The sequence below is a fragment of the Setaria italica genome, chromosome VII (genome assembly GCF_000263155.2).
Source record: "Setaria italica strain Yugu1 chromosome VII, Setaria_italica_v2.0, whole genome shotgun sequence".
Lineage (NCBI taxonomy): Eukaryota > Viridiplantae > Streptophyta > Magnoliopsida > Poales > Poaceae > Setaria > Setaria italica.
In genome coordinates, this window is record NC_028456.1 from 22,046,458 (window position 1) to 22,066,500 (window position 20,043).

The 20,043-nt window shown below is 47.1% G+C and overlaps 3 protein-coding genes across 4 annotated transcripts; 1 reads left to right on the top strand and 2 right to left on the bottom strand.

Annotated features, from left to right (window-relative positions):
- The first annotated feature begins 10,138 nt into the window (after positions 1-10,138).
- Positions 10,139-11,222, top strand: LOC101765101 (non-specific lipid-transfer protein C6). Its single transcript, XM_022828001.1, has 2 exons — positions 10,139-10,778; positions 10,938-11,222. The coding sequence occupies exons 1-2, from the start codon at positions 10,436-10,438 to the stop codon at positions 11,180-11,182; spliced, it is 588 nt and encodes a 195-aa protein (XP_022683736.1). The 5' UTR covers positions 10,139-10,435; the 3' UTR covers positions 11,183-11,222.
- A 77-nt stretch (positions 11,223-11,299) lies between these two features.
- LOC101781669 lies at positions 11,300-13,323 on the bottom strand. Its single transcript, XM_004975808.4, has 5 exons — positions 12,643-13,323; positions 12,334-12,427; positions 12,204-12,241; positions 11,973-12,108; positions 11,300-11,874 (listed from the first exon to the last, which is right to left on the bottom strand). Exons 1-5 carry the CDS (start codon positions 12,970-12,972, stop codon positions 11,465-11,467), a joined length of 1,008 nt encoding a protein of 335 aa, XP_004975865.1. The 5' UTR covers positions 12,973-13,323; the 3' UTR covers positions 11,300-11,464.
- Positions 13,324-14,084: 761 nt separating this feature from the next.
- Positions 14,085-16,740, bottom strand: LOC101782074 (lysine histidine transporter-like 6). 2 transcript variants are annotated; one of them, XM_004975810.2, is made up of 8 exons: positions 16,630-16,740; positions 16,337-16,467; positions 15,458-16,235; positions 15,190-15,295; positions 15,022-15,113; positions 14,862-14,930; positions 14,628-14,742; positions 14,085-14,546 (listed from the first exon to the last, which is right to left on the bottom strand). In XM_004975810.2, exons 1-7 carry the CDS (start codon positions 16,657-16,659, stop codon positions 14,644-14,646), a joined length of 1,305 nt encoding a protein of 434 aa, XP_004975867.1. In that variant the 5' UTR covers positions 16,660-16,740; the 3' UTR covers positions 14,085-14,546; positions 14,628-14,643. The 2 variants fall into 2 exon arrangements, with proteins under 2 accessions (XP_004975867.1, XP_004975866.1); XM_004975809.2 differs by having other exon boundaries at positions 14,085-14,742.
- Between the last annotated feature and the right edge of the window lie 3,303 nt (positions 16,741-20,043).

A 20,043-nucleotide genomic window follows, 5' to 3' on the forward strand; every position in this document is an offset into this window, starting at 1 on the left:
AAAAAATTCCTGTATACACAGCTGGTACCCTGAAACAAAAAATAATCAATCATACATAAGGCGAAGGTTAACAGATCACAAAGACACATAAGGTAGTCGTTTCCTGCATTGACAGAGACACTGCCTGTAGCATAATAAGCTGATCATCACGTAGATGGAAGCATGCAAACCTGCATGAACAATACCTGCATTTACAACAATGCACATTGGAATTGGAACATATTTTTTTTAATTTTTAAAAATAACACACCTTAAGTCTCCAACACATCTCTATAGACAATGTTCTTTGTGCCTGGGCTAGTGATTTTTTTTGATAAACCATGGGCCAACTTTTATCCGACGGACTTAAACACATAAACGACAGCTCATTACAACCATTTCAAAGTCGAAAGGTAAAATATTATTACAGCACATGTCGATGGCCCAATATATATCCTAGATTGTTCAACAATCTTCTTCCCCAGTATGGAAGGGGACCCGAGGCAGTTCTTATTATGTCGTTGGGAAAATTGACTTTGCTTGTTAACTAAATATTTCACGATGATTGCAAACAAATGAATCGATACAAGCGTGAACAAAAAATTCCTGTATACACAGCTAGTACCTGAAACCAAAAATAATCAATCATACATGAGGCAAAGCTTAACGGATCACAAAGACACATAAGGTAGTCGTTTCCTGCATTGATAGAGACACATCCTGTAGCATAATAAGCTGATCATCACGTAGAATGAAGCATGCAAACCTGCATGAACAATACCTACACTTACAACAATGCACATTGGAATTGGAACATAAATAATTTTGAATTATTTAAAATAACACACCTTAAATCTCCAAGACAGCTCTATAGACAATGTTCTTTGTTCCTCTTCTAGTGGGATCCATATCCTTGTTCTTTCTAGCAAGAACTCACGTCGTCTCACGAGAAACACCTCTAAATAGTGCAACGTATAGCTGTCCATGTGCAAAGATAGGCTCAGGGAGGTAGATACCAACATTGGGTATTGTCTGGCCCTGCGCTTTGTTAATGGTCATGGCGAAGCTCAAGTGGACGGGAAATTAGTTGCGCTTGAACTTGAAAGGAAGAGATAAATCTTCTGAAGGTGATATTGGTATCCTTAGTATGAATACCCTCTTTCCAGCATATTGTCCATTGACAATCTCAGCATCAATAGAATCTTTTTGGAATCCTCTAATGATCAGTCGGGTGCCATTACAGAGGTCGTTGTGAGGATCTATACTACGTAAGAGGATAACAGGACAATTATTCTTTATCATCAGCTCATGTGGAGGCAACCCATTTGGTGTTATTGAATTCAGAAAATCAAGGGGATAATTATTCCGCATGTCATCCTCTGCCGAATCAAAGCTGTAATACACCTGCTAAGTACCCGGAAACCTATCAATCATCAGTGCATTGACCGCATCAACGTGCTCATTCCTAGTTGAAAGGATAGCACGCTCGCGCATGTAGGATGTTGATCTACAATTATCGGGCAGGTCTGGGAATACATGGTCAATGAGCATATCTATACAAATATCTTCTGAAGGGCTCTATCAATATAAATGTCATCAGGCAATAGCACATACTCATTGCCAAATGTTTCCTCAGTGCCGTTACCAATCCTCAACAGATAATCTGCAAACCACGTGTCGGACTGTGCTCTCATGTTTTAGGTCATCCGGATGCGCCGAACACATTCCCATATGTATGACTTGAGCAAAGTAGTATCAGTTATCTGTGCTCTTGTACCACGGGCCACAACAGGAAGAACCTGTCTGAAATCGCCTCCAAACAACATGACCTTACCGCCAAATGGTTGCGTGAAATCCATTATATCTTGCAATGACCTATCTAGCACCTCAACGCACTGTCGCTTGGTCATCACAACCTCATCCCAAATAATGAGAGATGCTCTCCTAAGCAATTCGGCTGTACGACTCTGCTTTGTAAAACTACACATAGTGCTATCGTCCAACTTGATTGGAATCTTGAACCTAGAGTGGGCAGTGCGTCCATCAGGCATGATGGATGCTGCTATACCAAAGGTTGTCGTAGCAACGGTGATAAGATCCATAGAGCGCACCTTTGCAAGCAATGCTTTATATAGATATGTCTTACCGGTGCTACCAGGACCATCCACAAAAAAGCCATGACCCTTGCCCTTCATAACATGGTCAAATATCTCCTCGAAACCTGCCCTCTGCTCTGCATTTAGTGTATCTATGATTGCCAAGTGTTCATCTTCATAACTGAGATTCTGCTCCTCAGTGAGTTCTCTATAGTGGTCTCTAGTACGTAGTTCATCTGCACACAAGGAAAATATGGAATGTTATAGGAAAAATTTAACCAATAGCCAATTATAACCATATTTCGATAACAATCTTACCTGACTCATGCAGCTCTGGAAGACCATAGTGTCTGATATCTTTTCCCATGGATTTTAGATGAAATGATATATCACGTAGTACTAACTGCTCTATGATAGTGTTGTTGTCATTAGTACGACAGAAATCCTCAGCCAATGATTCATAATGCTTCTCCCAAAGATGGCGTATGTTTGCGTACTCACAAAAAACCATAATAGTGGCAAAAAGCCTTCGGAGAGAAGAAGGAAACCTGACCATGGCACATTCAATCAGATAGTCATCTAATGACTTATTAGTGTCTACAAACCCCATCGCTTCTGCGGCTTCCCTAAAAGTGTCATATGTAATACCACGCCATGTTTTCAAGATATCATATGAGGTTGCACCCCTAACATGGTTCAGCAGAACCCGAAGGTAATATCTATCACCTTCATTGGGATTTACGTACAACAATCTACCAATCTGTAGCCTTTTTTTACAACACTAGGTTTCCAGTATTTTCCAGATTTGTTCCACGTGAAGTACTCTGGAAACTCTTTGTACATGTATTTGTGAGCCTTAGCACTTTTTTCGTTCATCTTGAAGTACTCAGTTAGCATTGACCTTTGGGACTTAGCAAGGTCCACAACATGTTGAAGATTATCTGTTGCCTTGTAGGCAAAAATGTGGCAACTAGCAAGGTGTACCGCTTGAAACCAAACAACTAGCAAAAATGTGGCAAAAATCTGCAGGATAGGCGGCCACATTGAATACAACTTGAAACCAAACAACCTGTAAACCGCTTATATAACTATAATCATTCTTGCATCACAGTATTGCTTGATCTCATTTATTACCCTACGCTCATTTCCTTTTTCATCAACAGAGAATGAAGTTCGATCATGGCCTTTATATATGTATTTGTAAAGATATTTAACTAACTTGATGCTACTACAAATCTCAACATTGATATGGCAGTTATACCTCATAAGAAGCACTGGATTATAAGGTACCACCCACCTATTATCCAATTCTTCTCCTCTAACCTTGACTTTCTGCCCATCTTCCCTTCTTTTATATATTGGGTACATGTCCTTGCCTTGTTTGGTTGTTTCACTAAACTGCCGAGGATAGTGGAAACAACACTAACCGTCAACCATGCAATGGCAATCTTTATTGAGGGTACCACAAGGACCATGCATCATATGCTTAACAACAAGCTCATGAAACCACGGGTATTTGTTCGGATCAGGAATCTCTGCTGATATATACTTATCATAATCATCAGGGCTCTTTAACTTGCTTCCAGACTCCAAAACCAAAAGAAAGTGCTCGTGTGGAAGACCCCTCTTCTGGAACTCTGTCACATGTGCCCATGCAGCTTCAGTACCAAGATGACCCTTTTTTATCAAGAAATCATGGAGATCCAGGAGCTTAGCATGGTAAATCCGCACAACAACATCAGGACGGTCTTGTGGCGTCCGTCCAGGCAACAACTCTCCCACAATTTCATCCCAATATGGATTGCATGTCATAGTCACAAAATAATTAGGCTTGCCATACCGTGTCACCAAAGTCATAGCATCCATGAACTGTGACTGAACATCACAAACACTCCCCGGAAACTGTTTAGTGAGGACAGTCTTAAGCCCTGCCTTGGAAGCATCAGCCTCCCCAGTAGCGAGAGTGTCAAGAAGTCCATGTTCAAAATGTATTATCCAAAAGTCTTTTAGATATTCGAATAGCAGCACAAATGAAGGCAAGTAATTAATTCAGACCTGGTAGAGATCTGCACGAATCAGGGCCTAGTGTGCCGGCTTCGAGTACCAGTCTAAGCGCATTGACTCGACTTTAACATACCAATCAACCAATAATTGTTGGAACAGACGTCCAGCATGAAAGAACACGTTGAACTAGCCTTCCCGTATCTGAAGCTTGTAACACTTGTACTCTTTCGCGCTGACCCATCGGGGTCAACCTCCAGTTTCTGAGACGAATATAATAAAACACCATGATATGTAAACAGATATTTCATGGTTCCAGTAAACTTATCTAATCTAAATTGTAAAAATGTTACCTAGCCCTTCCACGTCACCATACATATTTTCATCTGGATCACTTTCATGATCAGAACCTACAAAATCTTGTACACATTAAATAAGTATTAAAATAGCGAGCAACATGAGGGTCTACAAAGTGGAATCTAAATGTTAAAAGATTAGAATGAGTTTAGCAGAAAAGTAGCACTAATTTATTGTACCTTCATTTGTTCTCAAAATTCCACACGCATCATCTTCTTCTTCAGCAACATGAGAGTCTACAACGTTGGAATTTTTAATATTATAATTTATAAATTTATAAATATAAATAAAATAAAGTCAGTGATAAGTTGTCATATGAGAGAAATGGAATCATAATTAGTAATACCATGATTGGTCCGCTTCTTACGTCTACCCACGCCTATTTGATCATCGTTTGCAGGTTCACCATTTTCACCATCAGATCCATCTATATCACGAGAATAACTATCAATTTTCATGTGCCAGAAACAAAGAACTATGTGATATAAGAAGTTCAACAAAGGTTAAATAGCCAAACCTTTTCTCTTGCGCTTTACATACTTCCGCTTTGGTTTTGAGGGTGGAGGAACTCTGTACTGTATCTGCTTACCCTCCCAACTGGTCTCACCACCAAGAAAAAACAACGGATATGCTAATGGATCATACAACCATGGTATGCCCTAATATAGTGTGCGTCATTTGACTTCCCATATATAACAATACTGTGATCAAACCTTTATTGTGGGTCATTTCCACCTAACCAGATAGCTGCAACCTGGTCCATTGCAGGTGCATTATACCTCCTCTAATCAACACCAATGCTGGTGTTCAGTTCAATAATGTACTCCTGAATATTTTTAATAGTACCTAGACTTGTGAACAAGTGCACATACGGATTAAGCCGAAGAAGAAGTCCTCTTATCAAGCGAATCAAATTTTCATCAACATTAGGTGATCTCTTTGCACAGTGAGCAATACTATCATCCGTGTCGTAAAAGTAGAGCTGCATATGTCGTGGACCTTTACCACTTGGCGTGAGTGGATCAAGTTTATGGTAAAGCTGCCCATGCGCCTTAAAACAATACACACCAGAACCCTTTACATTTGCTAAACGCTGATCAATGGAAACCCCAAAGCTAGTGAAAGAGAAATGTGAGTTGAAGTACCATATGTGTTTCCTAAAATATTTTGCATCCCTATCGGTTTGACTAGTAAACAACCGGCTCAGCTCGTGCGGCACTTCCAGGATACATATGTGGACCTTCCATTGCCTGCAACAAAAAGAACGACCTTCATCGGGGAATTTTTTTCGCATTGCAAAACTCACAAATTTTTACCTTCCTCAAAGCGTGACACTTTTTAGGAAGCTCCTTGTACACTCCATCAAATGGGTCAGCGAGGTTGGAAGCCATTTCCAGATCTTTACAATACGCATAATGGATATCTTAAGAGGATGATAAATAATGTAAATTAAATTTCTTATGATCGGGTAATTGAAACATTCAGAAAAATATATCAGTACTTATATAACACATACCTCGCTGGTAAAATACTCTAGCTTCATCATCTTCTAACATCTCATCACCTAGTCCAGGATCCATCTGATCTAAATCATTTTCTAGGACAATGAAGAAGAAATTACAGTGAATTAATTCTAGCTAGGCAATAATTATATAGATGTAGAGAATGGATGTCGTACAGAGGTTTAAAATGTACCTTCTACACCATGCAAGGGATCATCTGGTTTCCATATCCTAGATGGATCTGGCTCATCACCTTGTGTATGCATATTATCAGGATCATTGAAAACAGGGTGCACAGTTGTTGCTGGCGTTGACTGGACGTTCTCACCTGCAATTAAAACACGACCATATAAACGATGCAATGTCTAGAGATAACGTGAGGAGAGCACAATAGGCATGCATTAGGACCCTACCACTCGTGAAAGCAACATACCAATCAAAGAATCAAGACATGAGCCGGGGATCAAGGTCGATGCTTTGCTCCCTATTTGTTTCATGCATGCAGCTGTATGAGGCCCATAGGAATAACGAACATGCGACACTACAATAACTTGACCACAATATTTGCACACAGACACACCAGGAGTATGAAAGACAATGTTGGCACGGAGATCGATCTTAAGGTGACCGTTTTCCCTCTGATTTGCCCATTTTAAATTTCTTTATTCAGGTACGATCCATATTTCCTCTTATTTTTTAGCCTATCCTTCTCCTTCTGATGATCCTCACGCGACATTACACCTGAAGCGCCTGATAATAAACATGAAATATTTCACTATAATCCACTACAAATCATGGCACCGATATGACTGTCGTGTTTACCTGTTCCTAACAATGATATTTCCAAAAAAGCCGATTCATCACACCCACGATCTACAGCTGCACTTCTCTTGTACGCATATGTATCATTCCGATGGAGCCACTCGTCTTGATCATCCTCATCACCATTGCTACCTTCAACCAAAATACCTGATAAAATAGAACAAAGTGCACCCAGGTGTTTGCAAAAAAAAAAAGATATCAAAAAAAATAACCTGAGAATGGTGTGCCAATAGACATTCCAACTACAGATAGATAAACAATTTACAAAGAAGAATGTAATTTACACAACCTGGATAAGGAGTTAGGTTTGCCAATCTGGAAACAGCGGTGATTGAGGGGCTCTGCAAGGAAACAATTGATTGATTGATCAACGATTGAGCGGCTCTGGAAGGAGTTGGGTTTGCCAATCTGAAAATAGCAGGACAACCTACAATTATAAAATTCCAAGATATAAGGAAGTTTGTCTCAAGATTATACGTGATTAAACAAAGTGTACCTAGGTGTTTGCAAGAAAAAAACACATCGAAAAAAATAACCTGAGAGCGGTGTTCCAGTGGACATTGCGACTATAGATAGACAAATAATTTACAAAAAAGAATGGAATTAATATAAAAATAATACATAAAAAGTCTTGAAAATATACAATACATAAAAAGTCTTGAAAATATAGAACCTGGATCAGGAGTTGGGTTCGCCAATCTGGAAACAACAGTGATTGAGGGGCTCTGGACGGAAACAATTGATTGATTGATCAACGATTGCACGGCTCTGGAAGGAGTTAGGTTTGCCAATCCGGAAATAGCAGGATAACCTCCAATTATGAAATTCCAATATTTAAGCAATTATACGCGATTAAGAAATGTAAACACTACATATTATACATGGATTCCGTGTTCGTTTTGTCAAACCGACTTCTGTTGTAATCACTACAGATTGCTGCAGGTTGCCCCGATGAGAATCCTGATGTGGAAGATCTCCACGAGCATTTATAACTGCTACCAATTTCTCAGCATTCTCCGTTTTGCATTAATCTCAGCTCTCACCTCAGATGGCAAGTTTGCATAGCTCTCACGTCATTTTTGCCTTTTAAGTTCCGCCTCAGATATAGCATCACTGCCTGCATCTTAAACGGAACAAATAAGATCTTAAACGAAACAAACAAGATCTTAAACGAAACAAACAAGCTCAACCACAGAAACATAAAGAGAAACGTAAAACAAGCTTCATCTTAATACCATTATTGTTCAAATCGTCAAATCGCCTTTTACTGTTGCGATGTGCACGACGAGATGTGGTGTTCGTAACGTCCTGGAATGGAATTCATTCGCTCATTGTAACAAATCTGCGGTGACGACGCGGGTTAGAGAAACCATGTGAAGCATGTGCGGATTAGACAAACCATGTTTCATATACTCACCTGCGTCTCGCGACCTGGTAATGTAGACCTAACGACCTAGTGTGCCGCCAACAAGCCGTGGAGCCAAAAATAGTACATTGATTGTGGTTTCTTGGACGCGAGATCATATCAGTATAGATTTATATAGCTACAACGGTGATAAAAAAAAAAGGAAACGCGCGTTGATCGTGCCAAAAAACGAAATGGGAAATTCAAAAATTCGTGATTGAGGGAATCTGGAAGGAAACAATTGATTGATAAACCACGCGGTTGCTGGTAGGTAATTATTAGTTTCCATACAACACCACCACGCGGTTGCTGGCGGGTAGAAAAACAAAAAAAAAGGGCACGGTGTCAAAAAAAAATGGGCGTGGGCGGGATTTAGAACGGCGGATTACGACGAAATGAATCCCCCCTCGTCGTAATCTTCTGTAGGGAGACACTTGAACAGTGGGTCCTCTATGGGTATAACTCTAGGTGGGAATTGACATCAATTAATAGTATAGATGTGAGGAAAGACGTGTGTACAAGGGGTCGCTGCATCGTAAATTCATAATCAAACCGACGCTCGGCTTTGCGCTGTGTGAAACGACGAGGACGTCCTCCACGACGATCTCTCCTGATACTCCCATCAATGGTGACAGCATCATCAGCAACAAGCATTTGCTGCGTGATTTGGTGGGTTGCCAAACCCGCCCTCGGCATTGATTGCCATTGAAAGCCTTGCGTTTTGCAGGCAAGATCCTATCAGGCTATCAGCCTTGGCAATCCCCCGGCGGTCTGCCGGCTTGATTGGCGCAGCTGAGCGTGGAATGGCAAACGGAGAAGACTTGGTGACTGAGTTTGCTGATTTCTCCGGATCCACCTGACTGTACGTGTATCAGTGTATGGTCATGGACTCATGGTCTTCAGTATTCACTTGCCCTTCCAAATCCCATGATGAGATCCATTTTCCTACTGCATGTTGGGGTATTACACGCTGCATGTTGAGGAAATCCGTCTTTCGAACGCGTCGAGTGTTATGAAAAAAATGAAATTACGGGTACAGATTGCCAAGGCTCGGTTCCAGTAGTCCAGGGACACCGAGTGTACGATCTACCGCCCTCCGGTGATCTGATCGTGAGAAGCAGTAGTACAGTCCTCTCTGGAAAAGAGGGTGAAAGCAACAGTTCTGAGGACAGGTACAGTACTGTGCAGAGCAAAGATCATCTCCCCGTAGTGCCGTGTTGACTTCGGTGGTGGATCACGTTGGCGACCATGATGAGATGAGGAGCATATTAAATCACACATTAATCGATCCTAACTAGTACGAGACTGTCTAACATGGCTTCACATTAGCGTTTGCTCTTTGATCACAGACTCTGCATAAGCGTAAACATGGCCAGGCTCTGCTCTGTTCAGAGAATCGAGTGAAGAAGTTAAGCAGAGCTCGTTGAGGCCCAACAAGCAATGCTCCGTTCATGGGCTTTCAACCAAACATGAAGAGCCCAGTGATCATATCGCTGTGAAAAGAGAATTGGAGCCCAGCAACATCTCCGTCGTGATGAAAAGGAGGTGAGAAACGACACTCATATCATGATGGAGTGCCAAAAGTTCGTCTTTGCCTACTTCAAAAAAAAAAAAGTTTGTCTTTGCAAAGAGTTTCGACACAGATTTGCCAAAATTTGTCAAGATACCTTACCTAACCTCGCAATCTAGTTTGTGTTGAAGCTAACGTCGGGTAAAACCTGGCCTCACTTAAGCTTTGCCAATTGCCATGCCGATTTTTATCCTGACTTTCAATCTGTCATGTGATTTCTTCTGGCACAAATTAACCATACAGCTTTGAAACCCCGACTGAGTGCTCAGCATTCAGCAGTTTCAACATGCCAGTTGCCAGTAACGGACACCAGTTACCGTCCCCTCGAAAAAAAAAAGTACCGGGCACCAGTTCACATGGAACACGACCCGGCGACGTACCGTCACACCATCCCTGCGCTAATGTTCTCTGCATGCCCGTTGGCCATTGCTTACTCCGCCGATCGAATCCCAACGTTGCAGCAGCTCACACGAAACTCTCCACCCTCCATGCAGGGCTTCACGCAAATCTGCCGACCCGCCATGCATGCCAGGTCCCAGCTCACAGCAACCGCGGCCTCAGGGACACACCATTGCCGTGCACCGCCGTCGCTCCGATGCTATAAACCCAACGCAACCAACCACAAACCACCTCCAAGAACCAATCAAGAAAAAAACCTTCGCCTCCAGTTTCCAAGAAGGATCAGCAACGTAACCGAGCAGCAATGGCGCTGGCTCCTTCGTTCTGCGTCGCGCTGCTGCTGCTGGTGGTTTCCGTCGCCGGCGTCCACGCGGTGCCCCAGGCAGGCGAGAGCAGCAGCACCTCCACTTGCAGCACCGACCTCTTCCGCCTCCTCCCCTGCCTGCCCTTCATCGACGGCACCGCCGCCGCGCCGGCGGACACCTGCTGCGCCAACCTGGGCAGCATGGTGCACGACGAGCCGCAGTGCCTCTGCCAGGCTCTCAGCAACCCCAGCACGGCCCCCGTCGCCGTCAACATGACGCGCGTGATGGGGATGCCCGGCCTCTGCCGCCTCGACCTCCCGTCCGCCGCTGGCGCCTGCGCAGGTGAGCGCCCTGCCGTTCCAGCGTCGTGTCTCTCTTTTCTGTCGTACTCGTACGCGTGGATCTCCATTACGTGCATGCAGATTGCTTCTCTCCTTCGTGCCAGGGATTTGCTATACTCAATGATAAGTTTGTCTTTGATGATGATCTCTCTTATTGCAGTTGCAGGGCTTCTTCCCCATGGACCGTCACCGCCACCGCCGGCGATCCCTCCACGCCCAAGCGCGACCTCCACCGTTCCATCGACCCTCACGCCGGCGAGGCAGAGGCCGACGACGCCACAGGTGACACAGTCACCGTGGGTGAGCGGCCCGATGCCACGATACAGCAGGGGTTCCAAGGTGATTGTCGATGGCTTTTCGGTCGCACTTGGTTTGGTGGCGTTGGTGTCAGTCCTAGCTTTCTGAAGCATTCGGCCACAGCCTACAGCGATGGGTGGCATTTCGTCAGACAATTAGAATTGTGTCGTAGAGAGATTAGCAATCCAAGGGAAGTACTGTCTGCCCCTCCAGGTTGTTAGGTCAGAAAAAAAGTTGTCCTGTTCAATTGCATTTGTGTCACTGAATGAATTCTCGTTCAAAAAGCATCCCTGAAAGAAAGTTCTTCCAGAAAATGCCGCCACCAAGTACATGATTCACTCGATTGCTTATCTAAATGACCACAAAAATTTACAAAAACACAGGTAGCAGCTAGTCCTCTTTCTCTAAGCAGAGGAGGTAGGCAACTAGGCCTACAACCGGGATAAACCTCACTACATTCACGAACTCAGTAGCATCTGCCTTCACGTTCTGAATGTTGTCACCGATCAACCATGGCTGGAAAATTGAGTACAGCAATATGTCCCAGAGGAATGCGTAAGCGAGCCGCTCCGAAACCACATAGCTCTGTGCATACTGCCACCGTTCCACGAAGTCGCCAAAACCAGCATCTGCACGGCCAAAGAGAGCCCAAACAATGGACAAAATGCAGACAGCCCCACCGACGGTGCCCACAACCTGTGCACCTTTAACCATAACTGAACCCAATTGTGACCTTGGTGACGGGGACTGGTCGGTATCCGGGGCATTCAGTCGGATTGCCATGTAAGGAATCAAGAAAGCTGAAGAGAAGAGATACAAAAGAAATGTTGTTTAGACAACCTGAAATGTTACATCCATGGGCTGTTGCCAATGAGAATGTGAGATTATGAGAGCATACTGTTTGTGAGGAACATCTGAAAACCCCACAAGACATCGAGCGATCCCTGGTACCGGTCCCTCCTAGAATCCGTGAACAGCAGTGGCGCAAACATCAGCGTCCAAGCGATCACAAAGTTAAACAATCCTTCTGCCATCTGGTGGGGAGAAGGCACAGCATTGATCAGTGCAAGAATGTATGTGCAACTGCGCATTACTGTCTTGCAACAAATTTGAATAATCGGTTACTTACAGGGTGAAGCACTGGCGATTCCAGCAGTTGAACGCCAGCTACACTGCCCAGCAAACTCACCAACGGAATTAGGCCCACAACGTTGGTAAATGAACTTGGGTGGATACAACTACATGGAAATTGTGCTTACCAGAGTTGAGCAGAGGAAGGATGAAGAAGAAGTTGAGCGAGAGGCCGATGAGGTCGCTGATGGTAGCCTGGGAGATTGCCCACACCGGGTCACCCTGCATGATAATGATCAAAGTTACAGACTACCCTTCTCTGCAAGATTTCATCTCCCTGGACACGATTGCATCAAAATGAGCAGTGTTTGAGCTCATAATATTTGCATTGTTCGTATCAAGAATTCACACCTGAAGGCAAATGCAGAACGATTTGGGGACAGAAAAAAAAAACTCAAACGAAATTAGAGAATCGTGTTTGGAGCTCACTAACGGACCGGTGCATAAGGGAGGAGGAAGAGCCAGAGTATGTAGGCAGCCTCGGCGCCCCAGAGCGCCGCCTGGAGCCGCGAGCGCGTGCCATCTCCATCTTCTGCGGCCACCTCGCCGCGGCCGCTGCCGCGCTTCGCCGCGCACGGCACGGGGGGCCGAGCCACCAAGCGCCCCGGCCCGGGGAAGCCTTGTGCGCCGCGGCAGCCGCCGTGCAAGACCAGTGGCCACGCTGCGGCACTGGTCCGCAAGACCGGAGGGGCGAGGCGGGTGCGGGTGGCGACAAGACAGGGAGAGGCGCTGCAGAGGGCGGAGATGGGTGGCGGTGGCGCCGCCATGGTCGCGGATTCGCGGCCAAGCGGGAGCGGAGCAGGGATAAGCGCGACTTGGTGGCTGGTGGGCTGACAAGCCAGCAAGGCAACGCTATCACTTTGACGGTCGCGCCTTGCGCCGCGGCTACTTTGGGCCGTCAGATCTGACCTTGCCACCGTGCTTAGGGTCAAGCTGCCATATACCCGGCTGGCCGGCCGCCGGCCCGCGTGAGCTGGAGGGCGCGCGGCTGCTCGCTCCAGCGCGGCGACCGGCGAATCGAGCTCGCGCCGGCCTTGTACTCGGGTCCTTGCTGTGGGAGTCAGATGAGAATCGGGCGCTGATTGGTGCTACTTGCAAGGGCTTGAGTGGGAGATGAGTGGCACGGGGCCGAGCGATTCCGGCGGGGAGGACGTCGGCGGCGGGCGGGAGGAGGAGCCCATCAAAACTAGGGGGGTTCTATGGAAATATTCAGAACCAAAATAGGGTCCTAAATGCAAATAAACGGAATCGCGATTATTAATCGCGATCCAAATCAGGAGTGTAAATGAAAATTCTGGGGAGATTTTTGCAAAAAAATCGGATCGCGATTATTAATCGCGATCCAAATCAGGGTTCTATATGTAAAATGTCCGTCCGGCGACACGCCGCCGGTGAGGTCGCGCTGTTGCCGCCGACCTCCGCACGCTCCGCCTCCGCGCATCTCGCCCTTGCCTTCGTCAGGTACGCGGCCCAACCGCGGGGCCGATCCGCTCGCCCGGCGCATATCGTTCCTCCCATCCGACGGAGATGCGGCCCGGCCGGCTGCGGCGGCGCGTCGTCGAGAGCGCGCGACGGCCAGAGGCGGCGGGCGATGATCGCCGCAACGCAGATGATCCCGAAGATGGACGGCATTGCGTGCCAGATCTCGATGGGTTTGGCGTATTTTTACTAGCGATGAATCGCATTCGTCAAATCAAACAATTAGAATCGAGCCGTGGCGAAACTTTGTTGTCTTCTGGTTTGGTACAGAGATTAGCAGTTGAAACTAGTACTATGTTCATCCCGGTTATTCAGTCAGAAAATAAAATTTCTCTTTCCTTGCATTTGTGTCACATAGTTCTCGTCGAAACAAGCATTACTGAAAGGAAACGGTCTTGCAGAAAATGGTGCCGAGGCACAGAATTCAGTCAGCCGAGTACCATCTTGATGGCCATGGTGAAATTCTGTACTACCTAGCAGGTAGCAGGAACATCGTCCATCTCAAAAATTCCCGTAACGAACTAAGGATAGATCCACGGCGCACACATCTTTGATTCACATAATCACATGTCACTATATAGCTAACATTATTCGTCTCATCTGCATGCTGCAACTACACAACTTGCAGATGTTCCGACAGTTTATTCAAATTCAGAGCACCGCAAAAAGCCCCCATCGCTGAATTAACCGCACGCCGATTCTTTTGCGTCCATTTTTCGGCCAAGCCGCGACGTTTGAAGCAAGGCAACTTTCTACTACCATCTGTAGCGAAGCGCCGTCTTCTACTATCATCCGTAGAAACACAACGCCTTGGCTAGCTTCGGCAGCTTGTTGCATCGTCCTCTGTATTTCGGCAGACAGACTGCAGCCACACCCCAAGCTTGTAAGAGAAGGTAGAACCGCGTGCACGAGGGTGACAATCTGTTGGGATGGTGTCACGTACGAGCAGGCGTCAGGGTTCAGGAGTAGAACTGGAATGTCGACGCGTCCTGGATGATGCTCCGTAGCCCGCCGATGGTGGACGTGAGCATCAGCAGCACTCCGACGACGATGCAGCCCTGACAAAACAAAATCAAACCAAACAGGTGAACAGTCAAATACCTGTCCCAGAAGTCTGAACTCTCCCAGTTTACGAGAGTTCAGATCAGAGTGGCACAGAAGAGCTGTTATCGCCTACCCAGTTGGCAAACCACGACGCGCTGAACCTCGGCGGCTTCTTGATCTTTAGCCACAGAATGCAGGGGAGCTGCAAAGATCACCGAACAAGTTTGATCACTGCTGGTAACCTAGTTAGACACGAGAAATTTTGCCATTTTGGGCATGTGGAGGCAGCTTACGAAGTAGGATGTCGGGGTAAACCCAAACCCTCCCAAGAAACCGAGGAGGTCGCCGAAGAACGGGAACGTCACCGCGATGAACAGCGTGAATGCTGCAACGATGTCCGCGGCCATCCATGATTCAGATTCACAAACGTAAATGGAAGGTTTCAGTGTCTCAGTTCTTACCAACGTAAGCTGATCGAGCCACGAGACGGAGCAGCAATCCTTGAGGCACCCTGAATCTCGTGATCAGAATCGTCTCAATGGATTCGAATATCGGCATCGCATACACCTGCCAAAGTCGCAGATTCAGAGCTTTTTTTTTTAGTTCGGTTGTAGCTCAGGTGTGAACCATGCATGCGCCTTTCGTCTTCACTGACATACATGGCTCGACGTGCCATTACATGTGCAAATGAACAAACACATTCTATCAATATATACAGTACTTGATCACCTGATAGCTTCCGACGACATGGATGACGACCATCATGTTGGCGGCGGCGACGAGCCATGGAGGCCGCTGCAGCGCGACGAGGACGTTGTCGCCGACGTCGCGGCCGAACGCCCAGTACCCGGCGATCGCGACGGGGAAGTAGCACGCCGCGGTGACCATGTACGCGGCGACGGTGCCCTTCCACATGGTCGCCCCGGACGGCTTGGTGGGCGTGGACGGGATCGTGGCCTGGATCTCCAGCACCACGCCGTGCCCCGCGTACGCGAACGCCACCTGCCCCAGCGCGCCGAACACCCGAAACGCCGAGTCCGCCGCCGGCCCGTCCCTGTACGCGTAGCTCACCCCGGTCACCGGCCCGCGCGCCACGCACGCCGCCCACGAGATGGTCGAGTAGCTGAGCGACATGGCGGCGGCGAGGAAGGAGACGGCGGTGATGGCGTCGAGATTTGGGAGCTGGGAGAGGAGGAACTGGAAGGAGCCGAAGATGCAGATCCAGTAGGACTGGTGCAGCGGCGCGCAGGTCGGGCAGACGGACTCGGCGAACTTCTGGAGGCACTTGCCGCCCGTGACCATGTACACCATGTCGCAGCCGAGCTGCACGATGAGCTGCTGCGGCACGACCAGCCAGGGCCCCAGGCGCGGGCCCAGCGCGTGCGCGCCGAGGTCGCGGAGCCGGTCGAACCGCACGCCGGGGACGCACTCGTGGAGCTCGATCAGCAGCCGCAGCGTGTACAGCGTGATCCCCCACGACGCCAGCAGCGCCAGCACCCCGGGGCCCCTGGAGAAGAGGAGGAACAGGTTGTCGAGTGAGCCAGCAGCCGGTCATGGCGCGCGAGAGATCAGGGGCTCTTGGGCCGTGGCGCGTGGGTTGGTGCTTACCATCCTAGGTGAGCCATGGCGTACGGGAGGCTGAGCACGCCGGCGCCGACCATGGCAGTGACGTTGTGGAACGTCACGTACCACCACTTGGCGCGCCGAGGGGTGGCCTGATCGGTCGCGTCATCGACGACCTGGAAGATAAAAACAACATTATCTCGATCAAAACCAGCATCGGCCAGGACGTTCACGAACAATTAGCAGGCAGCAGGCATCTATCCGTCAACACTCCCAAATTTTACTGCATGCAAGCTAAGTCATCGATATGTCCAAGACACCAAGGGGCACTCCCAGACCTTGGGAAGAACTGACGAAGGGGAGACCATGGCCAGTCCTCGTCAGGGTTGCTGCTGCACTGCACTGAACGCACCAGCTGATCAGCACAGGATACCAATTCGGCCGCATCGCAGGCCTCGTACTTATAGCAGCTCGTTACCGATAATGGGCATCATAGCTAGCTCATTTTTTCCCGGGAAAAAGAGTCCCGGAATTTAGGTACCCGCACTGCAGAAATGAAAAGGCCGGTGTAGATCATTAGCGTTGTCGGTAAGAAATGATTAGGTGCCGAAACAAAAGGAGCGGCCTCGGTTCATCCATGAATTATGAAAACTTATCGGTTGGAAAGACGTGTTGCGTCGAATAGATCCCAGGGAATCTTTGCCCCGTCAAGCTCGTGCATAATCCATCCGCGATCGATTTTGAGCGATCTCGCTCTTACTAATGGGATTCTTTTATTTCTTCGCCCATGTATGCTCCACGGAACGAGTAAAGCTTCTAGAGGATATGTATCGGAAAAAGAGCAGCTTATGCTTGAATAACCTGGAGCTTTATGCCGTCCAGATACACGGGAATTCTGGCGACGAACATGATAGCTGAATGCAGTGGCGAGTGCAAAGGCAAAGCGAAATGGCCGTACGGTTTTTTTTTGGTTAGGTGAAACACCTAAAGAGGAGGCAGGACTGACAGGAGTACTAATTGGCTTCATTAGGAACTCTCAACGTTTGAATTAATGGTCGTGTATACAGGTACAAAGTTCTCAGTGGAAACTCGAAAGTGCATGGGTGTGTCGTAGTGTGTACTGATGGTTTCTGCAGCCTCTGATGAGAAAGGTGCGGCGGAAAGCGGCAGATGTTAGTGCCATGAGAAAGTTGATTTGGGATCGGCAAGAGACACGTGCAGCTATCGGATGAACGAGGTTCTACGCGGAGAAAGAGATCGAACAGAGGAATTCTTTACCGTTTCTAAAGGACAAAAACAAAGGGTGCACACAGGGTACTCTCATGCATGCTGCGTGTCACCGAAACATTAGCAGAAAATAAGATTAGACCAGTGACCCTTTTACTGCTGAAAAGATTCTCAATGCACTAGCAAAATCATCGGAAAAAGCTGAGGATTTACTGAGTTAGCCATGGACAAATCCCTAGTACTATGAGTGGTAACAAAATTTACTCTTTTTTTCATTCCTTTTTTCCCTTTTAGAAAGGGAAAAGCTAAACAAGCACCCTTTAAAAAGCGACTAAAATTATTGATGCTGCCCCTTTGGTTTTGACATCGAAATGGCTAACATGCTGCTGGGCCTGAAAAATAAATGGGCCTGAAATGTGGTTCCGTCACTTGGACGAGATTGCAAACTGTGTGAAGTGTGATTGTGTGAACGTCGGGCATTTTGCCATTTTCCAAATTTGGTTCTTTCCAGTCCTCAAAAAGCAAATACTAGGTTCTCTCCTCGTGTCTCACTGGATGACTGGATCAAGATGTGGAGTACATATGCATGTTTGTACTTTTCTGGATTGGAGGCTTTTCCTTGTTCTAAAACTGTGTCAGGTTCCCGGCGTTCACTTAAGAATGAAATGAATGCGTATCAGCTAGCGTATGTTTGAACCCGGATATATAGACGTCGTTCTCCACGGCACTCCCTACCGCTCCAAGCAGTACTAACCAAGGCACTGCGTGGTCCTGTAGCACTAGACTAAAGCTTGCAGCCTGCAGAAAAAGAAAATATTTATGCTGCTTTCGGTTCCTATCACCTCACTTCAGTTTTTCAATTCATATATGCAAAATAGTTAAGCTGTTTCACTTTTTCCCAGTGTTAAATCAACTTGTTAACGATACATTTCCACATCAAGGATTGTGTGATGGATCAAGTAGACGAGGGTAACATAACACACCGATATAGGAGATCAGATGCGCTCAATGTCCAACCCCCAATAGAGTGACAGACTGATCTACTGCGCTTGGTGGCACTATGCTATTTTGAAATGACTCTAGTATTGTTGTGTGGGCTTGTGGCATGCAGTCCAACATAGACGCCGTCTCAGCTAACGGGGAAAGGGTCTATGCATGTTGCGCTGCCTCAACATAGCCATTGTAACACCAAATTGGGCAGCAGGACTATGACTCAATGGAATAAGACAATTGATGGCATGTGTGATTATATAGTGTGCAAGCGGAGGAAAGGAAATGATGCGCATGAGTGCGTGACATCATTAGCCGTAAAATTAGACCAGAAGTAAAAGTAGATTATATTCAGACTTGGTTGGTTCTTTTTTTTTGTGAAACGGAGACTGGGCAATGGCATCTCAGCCAGACAAGGGACAATGACACTATATGACAGGGACCGGCTAACAATTGCTGAATTTTCTACCAGCCAACTTGCCATTTTTCATTCAGCTTCTCAATAGTATTTTTGGCGGGTCCCTAGAGAACCTTTTGAACACCTATCATCCCGTTTGGAGACACATGCCACATCGAATATTTAGATACTAATTAGAAGTATTAAATATAGGTTAATTACAAAACTAATTGTATAAATAAAGGCTAATTCGCGAGACAAATCTATTAAGCTTAATTAGTCCATGATTTGACCATGTGATGCTAGCCAATCATGGATTAATTAGGCTTAATAGATTCGTCTAGCGAATTAGCTTAATTTTATAATTAATTCACGTTTAGTCCTTCTAATTAGTATCAAATATCTGATGTGACCTGTTTTTAGTCTACATATCCAAACACCCTTATACCATCGTCATTTTTTCCGTGTTCGGTTACATGCATATTTCTTAACATAAAAATTGGATATAGTTTTTGCTTTTCAATTTCGCCAAATACGTGATGAACAGCATCGAGGTGCGTAGGAGAACAAAGCACCGTGACCGGAGTCCGGAGGAACCGAGGCAGTTTCCACAGAAAATGGCACACCACAGACCACACTAACACGGCGTCAACGGCCGCGACCGGGCCGCGCAGATGATGGTGGGCGGCTGGTTGTCGCGCGGCCGAACCGCTCGCAGCCGCCGCCGTGGGCGCGACGCCTCCACACCGCGTCACGCGACGCTCGCGCAGGGCCCCACGGCCTCCTCAGCGCCACGTCTTCTTCTCCCTCTCGCCCACGCTCCGCCCGGCCGCCGCCCTGCGCGTCGACGCCGAACAAGCCCACCTCGCACGCCAGTTTTTACCCGCACCCGGCTCACGGAGGGGCCCGTCACGTGGCCAGCGAGCCGATCGGGCCCACGTACCAGTGCCTCGACCAGCTTGCGCCCCGTGCGAGTGTGCGAGAGGGAGAATCCCTTTTCTTTTGCCCCCGCGCCGCCGCCTTCCCCCCGGTCCAGCGCGTCCAGGCTGTCGCTGCGTGGGGCCGGAGGCCCCGACGAGCTTATCACCAGGGCGCCCCGGGCCCACCACCACCACCAGCAGCAGGCACCCTGACATGT

What these genes read in the sequence shown, in the direction of transcription:
- LOC101765101 (XM_022828001.1), top strand. Translation starts at nt 10,436, where the DNA reads ATGGCGCTGGCTCCTTCGTTCTGCGTCGCGCTGCTGCTGCTGGTGGTT. An exon ending in CGCCGCTGGCGCCTGCGCAG is followed by an intron (nt 10,779 to 10,937) that starts GTGAGCGCCCTG and finishes CTCTTATTGCAG; the next exon opens with TTGCAGGGCTTCTTCCCCAT.
- LOC101781669 (XM_004975808.4), bottom strand. Translation starts at nt 12,972, where the DNA reads ATGGCGGCGCCACCGCCACCCATCTCCGCCCTCTGCAGCGCCTCTCCC. An exon ending in TCCTCCTCCCTTATGCACCG is followed by an intron (nt 12,428 to 12,642) that starts GTCCGTTAGTGA and finishes ATTATCATGCAG; the next exon opens with GGTGACCCGGTGTGGGCAAT. An exon ending in CCTTCCTCTGCTCAACTCTG is followed by an intron (nt 12,242 to 12,333) that starts GTAAGCACAATT and finishes TGGGCAGTGTAG; the next exon opens with CTGGCGTTCAACTGCTGGAA.
- LOC101782074 (XM_004975810.2), bottom strand. Translation starts at nt 16,659, where the DNA reads ATGGTCTCCCCTTCGTCAGTTCTTCCCAAG. An exon ending in GCCATGGCTCACCTAGGATG is followed by an intron (nt 16,236 to 16,336) that starts GTAAGCACCAAC and finishes CCTCTTCTCCAG; the next exon opens with GGGCCCCGGGGTGCTGGCGC. An exon ending in GGCTCGATCAGCTTACGTTG is followed by an intron (nt 15,114 to 15,189) that starts GTAAGAACTGAG and finishes ACATCGTTGCAG; the next exon opens with CATTCACGCTGTTCATCGCG.